Source organism: Dermochelys coriacea, chromosome 3, assembly GCF_009764565.3.
Source record: "Dermochelys coriacea isolate rDerCor1 chromosome 3, rDerCor1.pri.v4, whole genome shotgun sequence".
NCBI lineage: Eukaryota > Metazoa > Chordata > Testudines > Dermochelyidae > Dermochelys > Dermochelys coriacea.
In genome coordinates this window covers 14,897,390-14,910,674 of record NC_050070.1, presented here as the reverse complement: position 1 = coordinate 14,910,674, position 13,285 = coordinate 14,897,390, and the positions used below count along the sequence as shown (strand labels likewise).

The 13,285-nt window shown below is 46.2% G+C and overlaps 1 protein-coding gene across 7 annotated transcripts in view; it reads left to right on the top strand.

Annotated features, from left to right (window-relative positions):
* The window catches only part of CLIC5 (chloride intracellular channel 5), a 138,804-nt gene that overhangs the window by 105,926 nt on the left and 19,593 nt on the right, over positions 1-13,285 (top strand). For all 7 annotated transcript variants that reach the window (XM_043510137.1, XM_043510141.1, XM_043510140.1 and 4 more), the window contains one exon: positions 1,398-1,504. In XM_043510137.1, coding sequence (XP_043366072.1) covers positions 1,398-1,504 — 107 coding nt within the window. The remainder of the gene's footprint in view (positions 1-1,397; positions 1,505-13,285) is intronic.

Sequence of the window (13,285 nt, the reverse complement as noted above, 5' to 3'; positions counted from 1 at the left end):
TTTACTGTCAGAGTTGTTAGGAATGGATGAAGATGTTCTATCTGGAGCTTATAAGAAGCTCCCAGACCTGCAACTGGAGTAGTCTTTACCCGTAGAACAGTCCAGCTGACTTCCTTGGGTCTGCTTGCATGTGTAAAGGCTGCTTGCGTGATTAATACTTGCAGGATGTTTTCTCCTAACACACAGCACAACACTCTGTACAAAGCCTTGGTGAGACCAAACTGGAATAGTGTGTCCATTTGTGTTGTCCACATTTTAAAAAGGATATTGAAAAATTGGATTGGGTGTAGAGAAGAGCACCAAAAATTATTTGAAGGCTGGAGAAAATGCCTTATAGTGAGAGACTAAGGGAGTTCAATATGTTTAGTTTAGCAAAAAAGAAAATTGAGAGGTGTCTTGTTTACAATGTCTAAATATTTTCATAGCAAGAAAATACCAGGTACTAAAAGGATTTATAATCTAGGGGTGAAAGGCATGACAAGAAATGAAAGCCAGACAAATTCAAGTTAGAAATAAGGCACAAATATTTAACAGTGAGGGTGATTAATCATTGGAACACACTATCAAGAGTAGTGGTAGATTCCCCATCTCTTGATGTCTTCAAATCAAGACTGGATGCCTTTCTGGGAGATCTGCTTTAGCCAAACCCAAATTATTGGTCTCAAAACAGGAGTAAGTGGGTGAAATTATTTGGCTTGTGCTATACAGGAGGTCATATTAATGATCTAATGATCCCTGCTGACCTCAAGTTCTATGAATCTGAAAAATGTCTAGCTGCATAAAGGGTGTTTTCACCTTCTATTGACTCATCAGCTGTTGGCCAGTGCTGAAGACAGGAGATCAGATATGCGTCCTTATGTTGACTTCAGTGGGCTTTGGATCAAGCCCTTAATCTGCTCTGGTTTTTCAAATCAATATGTTCCTTTGTACCAGATGTCTCTTTAAAAAAACCACACACAATCAAAACTTCACACTCGTCCACCTTTGTTATACTAATACTCCTTGCTGTTACATTCTAGGCTATATTTTCAGCACCGGGAATTAAGCACAGGTCTGCCATTGATAATAGAGGGAGTTTGCTGCCAAACTCCCCCACACCCTGCTAGAAATCTATGCCTCTTTCTGATTTAAGGCCACTGTACATTGGCTGCTGTTCACATTAAGCGCTTGTCATAAAACCATCACCGTGTAACTCTCCAAATGCCTGGCTCCCCAGGACAGTAGTATTATTAAAAGGGGTTTGCCAAGCTGTCCTGCTGAGACAAATGACAGCCATAATTACAGTTCCAGGAATAGGGATATTTTCCCCCCTCTTTCTCTAAACAGCATTTGTGATTATCAGTATATTGCTGGTAACAATAGAACTTTATTTTCCAGACTGCTCCTCTCCTTTTCAGGTACCCCAAGCTGGCTGCTACACATCGTGAATCAAACACTGCAGGGATAGATATCTTCTCCAAATTCTCTGCATACATAAAAAACACCAAGCAGCAGGACAACGCTGGTGAGTAGGGTGCACTACCAACTCTTTGCAAGGAGGTTTCACACTTAAAAAAATGAAATACATTGTCATTCATATATTTCATGTCATTGGCGTATTCTAAGATGTGCCCAAGTGGCGTAAGGTATTATTGGCAATAAGTTTGGGCCTGTGAATTTAAAGGAGTTACTCCAATTTGCACCATCCTAATCAAGATCAGGAGCTGCTCCCAAGGGTCTCAGGATTGTGTTTAGTTGGCACAGCTGGTTTGCTGTCGTAACCTTCACAATAGTGACATCTTATTTAAAAATTAATTAGGAGAAGGGAGTGATCTGATTTGGCTTCTTAGCCTGTGTTATTGCAGCAGAGAAACTCCAGACCTCCTCTTTAAAACATGCACACAGAAGTGTCAAAAATAAATAAATACCCCTTAGTACCTCTATGACATGCACAGTTGGAGCTAAAGCTATCCCCTCAGCTCAGTGCAGCTACAGTTCTCCTCCATTCTCCTCTCCCACCAGAGAGCCAGATCCTCAGCTGGTGTCAGTTGGTCTATACCAGTGGTCCCCAAACTTCTCAGGATCATGCCCCCCCTTACCAGGGCCAGGAGTGGGGTTGTGGCTTCAGGGGGGATGTGGACAGGGGTAGGGTGGCCGAGGCTGGAGCCCAGCTGGGAGTGGGGGCAGGGCTAGGAGTGGAGACCCATCCAGGGGCCGAGGCCAGTGGCCGGGGCCAGCAGCTGGGGCCCCGTGCGCAGGGCCAGGAGTGGAGCCCCAGGTGTGGGGCCAGCAGCCAGGCCCAGGGCTGGGGCCAGGAGCAGAACTGGGTGGCACTCCCTCCCTGCCTCCCATTCGGGCTGGCCCAGACCTCAGCCCCCTGAACTTTCCTCCGTGCCCCCTAAGGGGGCATGCCCCACACTTTGGGGACCTCTGATCTAATTTACTGCTGAGGATCTGGCAGAGTGCTTTCAGTCACTCTTCAGGTTGCCCCTTACCTGAGAATGTAAAGTCTGCTGGGCAGGATCTGTGTTTCCTATTTGTCCGTTAAGCACCATGCACATGTGTTGCTTATCAGATGGGAAGGTTAATCTTGTAGTTAGATTCGAGAGATGTAGGTTCGGGTCCCAGCTCAGCCACAGATTCCCTGTGTGACCTTGTAGTGAGGTCACTACATTGTGATGGGACACACCCCACAAGCCTAAGGAGTGTCCATGCTCACAAGCAGTGCCAATTAAGTGCACCTGCAGACCATGCTCTACCTGGAGAAGGGGACCTTGAAACGGTGAAGCTGGCTGGAGAGTGGGGAGGCAGAAAAAGAAGTTTGCCGAAGAAGAGAGGCTGCTAGAGAGTCCAGAAGCCATGGAAGCCCAGCCCAGCCCAAGGCAGTGGCTAGCCTTCACTCCCCTCCCCTTTTAGGGCCACTATCTCCCTGAACAGCACAAAAGCAGCTGGACTAGAGGCTGAGGACTGAGGCCCAGATTTCAGTGGGCATTAGGTGACTAAATACCTTTGAGAAGCCAGGCCAGAGCCCTTAAGTTCACAGCACATCCCTGATGAGTCATGTTTTACTTCCTATCACTTCAGTCCTGTCTTAGGTAAAGGTGAAATCAGGGAGGTATGCCCTCCTCTGCCTTCCCCGGACAGTCAGCTTAGTTGTGAAACCTCTCTTTGTCACACACATACCTCTGCCCCACTCCCTTCCTGTAAGCGCAAGATCCACCAGTAAAACCCCGGGCCCATAGGTGGCAGGTATAATAGGCCAGGAGAAGCTGAGCCCCCCCAGTGCAGCCACTGCCGATCTGCCGCTGGATGCCTGGGCCATGGTGGCCCCGCCTGTGCTCTGTCTCTTCCCATCCCTGCTCTGCCCCTTCCCTGAGGCCCCCACATCGGCCGCTGCCTGGGTGAGTCCCTCCTCTCCACCACTCCCGCCCCTTCCATGCAAGGCCCCCACTGCCCCACGCCCCTCCTCTATCCCCCTCCCCCACAAGGTGCCCCCCGCCTGCCGTATTCCTCCTCTTCTCCCCCCTCCTCTCCTGCAAGGTCCCCCAGCCCGCTGTATTCCTCCTCTCCTCCACCCTCCTCTCCTCTCCTGCAAGGTCCCCCCGCCTGCCGTATCCCTCCTCTCCTCCCTTGCAAGGTCCCCCCGCCTGCTGTATCCCTCCTCTCCTTCCCCTTCCTCCCCTGCAAGATCCCCCCACCTGCCGTATCCCTCCTCTCCTTCCCCCTCCTCTCCTGCAAGGTCCCCCTGCCCGCCGTATCCCTCCTCTCCTCCCCCCTCTTCCCCGCAAGGTCCCCCCGCCCATCGTATCCCTCCTCTCCTGTCCCCTCCTCTCCTGCAAGGTCCCCCTGCCTGCCGCATTCCTGCGGGCAGTGGGGACCTCGTGCGGGAGAGGGTTGGAGTAGAGAGGGATGTAGGGAGTGACGGGTGGTGGGGGCCGCACGGGAGAGTCAGGGAAGAGAGGAGGAACGCAGGGACTTTGCAGGGGAGGCAGGGAGGAGCGGAGGGACGCAGGGAGTGGCAGGCAGCAGGGGCTTGGTGGGGGAGGGGTTGGAGGAGAGGAGGGACGTGGGGAGCGGCAGGCAGCTGGCGCCTCGCGGGGGGGGGGTGGAGGAGAGAAGGGACGTGGGGAGTGGCAGGCAGCGGGGGCTTGGTGGGGGAGGGGGTTGGAGGAGAAGAGGGATGTGGGGAGCAGCAGTGGCCTTGCAGGGCAGGCAGGGAGGAGAGGAGGGGAGCGGGGAGCGGCAGGCAGCAGGGGCCTCACAGGGGTGGAGGAGAGGAAGGACGCAGGGAGCTGCAGGCAGGTGGGGGCCTCATGTGGGAGGCAGGGATGAGAGGAGGGACGTGGAGAGCAGCAGGCAGCGGGGATCTCATGGGGGAGACAGGGAGGAGAGGAGGGACTGGAGAACGGCAGGTGGTGGGGGCCTCGCGGGGAGACAGGGAGGAGAGGAGGGATGTGGGGAGCAGCAATGGCGGGGATCTCATGGGGGAGACAGGGAGGAGAGGAAGGATGCGGGGAGTGGCAGGCGGAAGGGGGCCTCATGTGGGAGGCAGGAATGAGAGGAGGGACATGGGGAGCAGCAGGCGGCAGGGATCTCATGGGGGAGATAGGGAGGAGAGGAGGGACGTGGGGAGCAGCAGGCGGCAGGGATCTCATGGGGGAGATAGGGAGGAGAGGAGGGACACGATGAGTGGGGGTGGGCGGAGTGGGGAGTGGGCCTGGGGCGGAGCAGGGGTTGAGGGTGGGCATGGGTGGGAGAGGCAGGCAGGGAGCTAGGCTCTCCCAGGGGAAGCTTCACCAGCTGCCCACGTCTAGGTCTCCTTTATCTGTGGGAGCTAGCCCTGTTAGCCTGTACCTGCACTGGACTCCAGCCACTGGGAGCACCAGCAGTCAGCATGGTTGCAGACCCACCTACCTTGCCTGTTGTTTACCTCCTGCCTGATCCAGTCCCTAAGATCATAGAGCCAAACATCAGGTGATCCATAGGCTGCAGGCAGTCCCATGCTGAGAGATATCTGGACTTTTTTTTTAGCCTCCAGCCACTAGTTTAGTCCTTAAACCTAATAACACATTTCTCGGTAACCATTTACTGCTGCACAAATTAATTAGTTAACTTTTGCAAGGTGCTTTCACAGTGGAAAGTGCTTTATAAGTACTAAGAATTATTATTACAGACAGGAGAATTGTCCCATCTCCTACCTCCACATTAGTGGGTGAAATCCAGAGAGCCCTCAAATTGCTAGAGAAACAGTTTGTCTGTGTTATGCATTTCTAATGCACCCATGGCCATGGTCTCAAGTTAATCATGTGTACTTCCAAGATTTGGTTGGTTAGCCAAGACATCAGTATTGTAGAACCCATCAGACATTCACAAACTCCGGAAAATGTCCAGCACTAAAGAAGGTGTAGTCATAACTCCTTCTGTCCCTTATCTACGGAAGACCTTCAGTATGGGCCTGATCTATGCCCATTGAGTCTTTCCATTGGCTTCAATGGTCTTTGGATCAGGCACTTATCTACACTGATGACTAGGAGATCCAGTGCAAATGATCACAATTTGTGAGTAGATGAACACACGATAAAAATATACCCAAACAACTTCAGGGTATTACATCACACAATAGGACTTGTTTGTTTAGTTTGGCCAAAGATAGGTCAAAATCAAATACCAAGAACCCCAACTCACCAAACTTTGGGGTGATTAATACTTCCCTAACTGGGGTGTGTGAGGATAAACTCGCTAATATATGTGAACTCAGGAACTGAAGTTTTGCTGCATCAGCCTATCTCTAATTGTGACAAGTGTGGTTTAATTTTAATATTTATGATCACTCTCCTTAGCAGGCTGGTAAATGTTCTGTAGTATGTTTAGCAGAGGTAACAAGATCATAGTAAAGTGAGCTCACACTATAGCCTGTGACTATTATATCTTTCCTGAGAAGTGGGGTGAAGTGGTTGGGTTTTTCTAATGGAATGTATGGGATATAAGATTCTTGAAGTGAGGATTAATGAATCCTACTGTGTTCCCAAGATAAATCAAAACAGAGGGGTCTGTATATGGGGCCTCACAACGGCTTCAGCAGTACCATTTGCAGGGGAACTAGCTCCTGGTAATGTGTGATATTTCCAAAAGTAAGATGAGAAGAAGTTGTTGGTGAGAGAGTCTGCAGGCTTGAAGTAGCTGAGGCAGCTGATTTCTTTTTCCACTTGAAGCTTAACTGGTACAGAAAAGTTACTATGGAAACCAAGAGATGCAGTTGCTTGCCCTAGTGTCTCTGGCAGTAAATGAACACAGTCATTGCTTACATTTGTCCGTTTGGTTTAAGCTTTATGGTGCACTCTGCTGGCAAATGGGTGAATTTATAAAGCAGCAAGCTTTACTATTGGTTAGAGGAGGTGGGCAAATTTTATCAAGAACTGTTTTCAATCAAAAAATCCAATTTTGTCAAAAATTGGAGCATGTTGTATGGACATGGCAATGACATTTTCAGTGGAAAAGAGTCAAAACATTTCTTGTTGACAGTGTCAGAAGGTTTTGTTTCTATGGTGTCATTTCAGTTTCATTTTGGCTTTTATATAGCATTAAATATTAATTTTAATATTATATTATGATATATGCAATATATACATGCATATAATATTTAATCTTTTAATATAGTATAAAAGTCAAAATGAAATGTATCAAAATGACACTATTGAAGCAAGTGTTGTAGTTGTGTTGGTCTCAGGCAAGCCTGGGAACTTTAATTCATAACTCTGCTAGGCACTAAAAACTATGGACTTAAGAGGCCACTGGTTTAATGGCCCATTACAGCAATTTGTAACACTCCCTGCTGCCTACTAAGGGCTTGCCTACACTTAAAACATTAAAACAGCTCAGCTGCACCACTGTAGCGCTTCCATGTAGACACTACCTACACCAATGGGCGGGATTCTTCTATCAGCGTAGGTAATCCACCTCCCTGAAAGGCGGTAGGTAGGTCTACATCGGGAGTTAGGCTGGCATAGCTATGGCCTGGTACACTACGTGGTTAGGTTGATGTAATCTGCCTTGTGTTGACCTAGCTGTGGAAGTGTTTTTCACTTAAATTTGACTCCTGCTGTCATAAGTGCCTCTCTACGCCGTTTTAGTAACACCACCTCCCTGAGCTGCACAGAGTCACATTTGATGTAATTAGGTTGACACAGTGTCAGTGTAGACATTGCTTTGCTTATGTGGACTGTTACTGGCTTCAGGAGACATCCCACAATGCCCCGCTCTGACAGTACATTCGATACAAGTGCTCCTGGTGAGGACACGCACCCCCGACACAATGAGCCAAATAGCCATGCACACAAGCAATTTTATAACTGTGGTGGCTGTATGCTAACATAAATTAGATCGACATAATTTTGTAGTGTAGACATGGCCTATATCTCTCAGGGGTGTGGAATTTTCTTGGGGGGAGGGATAGCTCAGTGGTTTGAGCATTGGCCTCAATCCTTGAGGGAGCCATTTAGGGATCTGTGGCAAAAATTGGGATTGGTCCTGCTTTGAGCAGGGGGTTGGACTAGATGACCTCCTGAGGTCCTTTCCAACCCGGATATTCTATGAAGCTATACTAATGTAGGTTCCCAGTGTAGACCAGCCCTAATCCTCCATTGTTATACTACTGCAGAAGTGTTAATTGTCCATTTAATTTTAAGTGGTCTCCTACAACATGTGTGAACCCCTTATACTTCACAGTTTGTCCCACCTTGTATTTAGCTTGGACACTGGTTACCTACTCTAGACCTGAAGAGATTTGTGGAGCTTGAAAGCTTGTCCTCTCCACCAACAGAAACTTGTTCAATAAAAGATACTGCCTTCATCCATCTGGTCTATCTTACTATTGAAACAAAATGTTTCAATGGTACCAAATTGAAGTTTTTCAGAATTTTCAATTTGTGGGAAATTTTTGCCTTTTCATTCCTATTTGGAACTATTTTTTTTAAATGTTGGACTCTTCCATGGAATGGAAGTTTTGGTTCCCAATCAGCTGTAGTATCAATTCACTTTGAGTCACAGGATCATTTGAAATAATTATAAACAAAGTGCTTTAATGTTAACAGAGAAAACACAATTTTTACTGGATCCATGCAGTGGTTCATTGGACACATCCATTGACTTATGTGCCTGGCACAGAAGCAGGTGATAACCTTCGGGTATAGCTCTGTGTGGCAAGATGTTATAGATCATGATTCATTTGCTTACCAGATGTATTTGGCAGCAAGACTGCCCTGATTTAATAGTTCTCTGAATTTCCGATCCTTTTTTTCCCCTTCTTTGTTTTGCTAACTTTGCTGTCTTTTAATATAAAAATGTTGAAAGGATTGGAACAGGCTGGCTAGGGCGGTAAGCCCAGAAGCAAACATACTCGTGCCATATCAAAGTTCCACCACTTTTAAGCATCTTGAAAGGAAAGGAATTGATTCCAGATTCTCAGGATGTGGCAAGCTGTGTTTAAAGAAAGTGTGCGTATTTATTATTTCAAGTCCGTTCAGTTACAAGGGACTTGATTCCTTCCACCCCCCACATCACCCCATAATTTCCTAACAGGCTTCCCTAAAGGAGTGGTCCTCACAGGAATAGTCCCACTTCCTACTTGGATAGTGTGACTGGATTGTTCTGTCCTCTTACCTTCTTCACGAGACGCCACTGCTGTGGTTAAAATCATGAAGATTTAAAGCCCTGCACAGCTGATGCCAGAGACTGAAATCCTAGGAAGAGCCCAAGGAGTGTGATCTTGACATTAGTTTCACAGAGAGACAAGGTGGGTGAGGTAATATCTTCTTTGGACCAACTTCTGTTGGTGAGAGAGACAAACTTTCAAACTTACATAGAGCTCTTCTTCTCTTTAGCCTTAGTTGAATTTCCCCGCCTCCCTTGAGAGCAGATTCTTGTAATTGCCACATATTTACCACAAGGCCTGGTCTGAGCACAGGACTGAAAGCCAGGATCTCATGAGTTCTAACACTGGCTCCTTCTGTGACCTAGAGCAAGTCACTTAAGCTCTATAAACGAGGATAGCAGTAGCTATTTACCTACTCAGTGAAGTATCCTGAGGATTAATTATCTGAAACACCATGTATATGTTCAGTATTATGATTATTATTTTTGCATGTCTGTATTGCTTATGAAAGGGATGATGTGTAATAACCACCCAATTGCAGTTAGTTCTTCCCAAAATTGTGCGCTCTTTGGCTCATAGAATGAGCCCTTTGATTTCATTCATGAGTTTAAAAAGTTGTTCTTGAATTGAGTTCTTAGGGGGCACTAGATCCTGTGTGGGTGGGCGCATTCATTAGCGGAACGAGAGGATGTTTTACTGTACTGCTCTTCAGTAGGATCTGAGCTGGGAGACCACCAACGTGATTTAATTCGGTGGAATTTCCAGCCGTCTGACCAGAGGATTCCACTGGTCTGGTTTGGATTTAGATCAAGGGCCCAAAAATAAAAGAACATTAAATCATTAATTTACATGTGATTAAATGCCATTCACCTCCTTCGGCAGCTACAACACACTTTGCGGTTAAGCATGTGAGGTGAGAAACATCTCTCTCTCTTTCTGTGCTATATATATAGGTCTATAATATATATGCGCACACACGCACAGGGCCTGACTCTCCTCTGACCTACATTGGTTTTATGCTAGTTTAATTCCACTGCCTTCCATGGAGTTACTCCAGGTGAGAGCAGTGTCAGCCCCACAGTGAATATACATGCACAGTCTGAACACTGTGTCTGTGTGTTCTGATCCTTTCTAGAGGCCATCACGTACCTCCGTAAATAAACAGAAAAACATCAGTTCACTTCAAAAGGAATTTATGCCACACAGAAAGGTTACAGAAATGATGACAGTGTGGGGCAGATTCTCCCTTGAATCCAAGCGATGCCAGGTGCCAGAGAGGATGGGGGTCATTATAGAGACGATAACAGCTCCCCGATTCTGCAGGCCAGTCTGCATTAGTCCTGGCTCCAGCTCCACCATGAATTAGAGCAGCCTATGTCCTACTCTACCTTCCGGGAGCTGAGAATCGGCATAGCAAAATGGAACTCCTCTTCTCCCCTGCAACATCCCCTTCATGTGGGTGAGGGGAAGCTGGTCACAAGTCAGCTCCAACTGAGCACACACACACCCCACCCTACACCCCGCCGCCATTTACTACCCAAATCTGGCTTCTTTGCAGCTTAGGAGCAGCCCAAAGGAGCTGAGTTGTCATTATAAATCTGGCCCTAATGCTGGATGCCTTCATGAAACTTATCATGAAATCATTAGAGTCTATAAAAATGACTTTACACAGACTAGCTATGTATAAACAGAGGAGAGGTCCAGTATATATCGTACATACAGACCATACATAGAAGATGAAGAACTATAGGCCCCATATATTCTCTTCAAACACTTTGGGTCCCGGTTATTGTTTTATACACAGACAAACAAAATGTAGTGGTGACAGCTATAGGATAAATCACAGAGCCATGGGATAAATATAATCCGACAAATGGTTGCACAGTTTGTCATGCACCTTTGACATCTCTCACATGTGCTCTGCACGCTAAGGACTTGATCCTGTGCACACTGAAATCAATGGCAAAGGTCCTACTGACTTTAATGGTGCAGAATCAGGGCCTAAAGGCCAGGAGGTGGGACCAGGGGCTGGTCTCAGGCACCCCAGCCCCACGTCCAGGGCAAGTGGAAGGTCCAGGGCTCCCCACAGTGGTCCGGGTTTCCTGGGTGGCTCTTATCATGGCCTGGCTTTGGGGCAGCAGGCTTTGGGCGAGAAGAGGAGGAGCAGAGGGTGGAGGCACAGGGGAAAAGGAGGGGCAGGGACAGGGCCACAGAGGGGTCAGGGCTCCTCCATGTGTCCTGCTTTTGCCTTTTGAAAAAGTGATCACCTAGCTGGCAGACACTTCTTTTCTTTAACAAAGGCATTATTTCCCTTGTGAGCTTGAATATTCCTCCAAATCCTGCTGCTGGCTCAGCTGGGGTGCTTTGTTCTCTTTCCCTGCTGAGTACCCTTGCTCACACACAGACGCAGTAGAGCAGCTGGAACTGCATTAGAGCAATCTGGTGGCAGCAGTCCTGGGAGACATTAAGCACCTAACTGCTGAAATGGGAGGCCTAAACTGCATTATTATTTAAAATTCAATTTTAAGCATCATTACCTCAGTGACCCCTTCCCTTCCCTGTTGGCCCTTGCTATAAGCAATAGGGGACACACGGAGGCCTCCTTTCTGGACTGTGAGATTGTTACAGGCACCGTGGGTCTGATTGTGATCTCATTAACTCCACTTTCACACTGGGGTAACTCCATTGACTTCAATGCAGTCAGAATCAAGTCCTCTATGTAGTTATCGTGGACATGGATTTGTGGGAAATTATGGCCCCGATTCAGGTAATTTTGCTTAAGCACATGTTAAATTTAAGTACACGAGTAGCCCCGTTGACTCCAGGAGGATTACTTACAGCCTTAAATGTAGCCACATACTTTATTACCTTCCTGAATATGTTATTATAGGGCAGAATGTCTAATGACATAGAATTCCATGACCTAATTCTGCTCTCTGAGAAGTCAGTGTGCAAAACTCCTATTGACTTCAATGGGAGCAGGAATGGACCAGAATATATTTTTCCCAAAAAACATTTTTGGCTGTTATCCTGATGCAAATTGTCCTTGTAGAAAAACTGGGGGGAAATTAATAAAACATAACTGGAAAATGATGTTGCTACTCTCGTGATTTTATCTGGTCTTGCAATATTTGGTGTTTTCCTTAAAAACATACTCCTGGAAAAAAGTGATAACATGAGAATCCCAGATTTTATTTTATTTTTTAAACAGTAAATTTCTAGTCCTCCTGGTTGCAGAGAAAAGCTTGGCATGAGAACCTCAAAGTCTCAAAAACAAAGAGGCAAAGCAAAAGAACACAAAGTTTATTATTTTAAGATCTCATGGTTTTTAAGTAAGATTTTGGGGATCTGATGCATCATCTGATGATGATGACTTTTGAATGCTAATGGTTGGTATTACTGAAAATATTAGAAGAAAACCAAATCTAAGGCTGAGATTTTTCAAAGCCAGCAAAGAAATTAGAACACCATAATGAACATAAGAATGGCTGTACTGGGTCAGACCAATGGTCCATCTAGCTCTGTATTCTGTCTTCTGGACAATGCCAGGTGCTTCAGAGGGCATGAACAGAACAGGCAATCATCGAGTGATCCATTCCTTGTCATCCTCTCCCAGCTTCTGGCAATCAGAGGCTAGGGACACCCAGAGCATGGGGTTGCATCCCTGACCATCTTGGCTAACAGTCATTGATGGACCTATCCTACATGACCTATCTATTTTGTTTTTGAATACCAATATAGTTTTGGCCTTCACAACAACCCCTGGCAATGAGTTCCACATGATAACTGTGCATTGTGTGAAGAAGTACTTCCTTTTGTTTGTTTTAAACCTGCTGCCTATTAATTTAGTGGGGTGACCCCAGGTTCTTGTGTTATATGAAGGAAAAAATAATATTTCCTTATTCACTTTCTCCACACTATTCACAATTTTATAGATCTCTATCTTATCCCCTCTTATTCGTCTCTTTTCCAAGCTGAAAAGTCCCAATCCTTTTAATCTCTCCTCATATGGAAGCTGTTCGATCCCTTAATTATTTTGTTGCTCTTCTCTATACCTTTTCCAATTCTAATATATATTTTTTTGAGATGGGGAGATGAGAACTGCACACAGTATTCAAGGTGTGGGCGTACGATAGATTTATATAGTGGCATTATGATAGTTTCTGTCTTATTATCTATCCCCTTCCTAATGGTTTCTAACATTCTGTTAGCTTTTTTGACTGCAGCTACATACTGAGCGGATGTTTTCAGAAAACTATCCACAATGACTGCAAGATCTCTTTCTTGAGTGGAAACAGCTAATTTAGAACCCATTATTATATATGTATAGTTGGGATTATGTTTTCCAATGTATATAACTTTGCACTTAGCAACATTCAATTTCATCTGCCGTTTTGTTGCCCAGTCACCCAGTTTTTGAGATCTCTTTGTAACTCTTCACAGTCTATCTTGCAGTTAACAATCTTGGGTAATTTTTATTACCTGCAAATTTTGCCATCTCGCTGTTTACTCCTCTTCTCAGATCATTTATGAATATGTGAACACCACAGGTCCCAGTACAGATCCCAGGGGGACACCACTATTTACCCCTCTCCATTCTGAAAACTGATAATTTATTCCTACCCTTCATTTCCTATCTTTTAACCAGTTACTGAT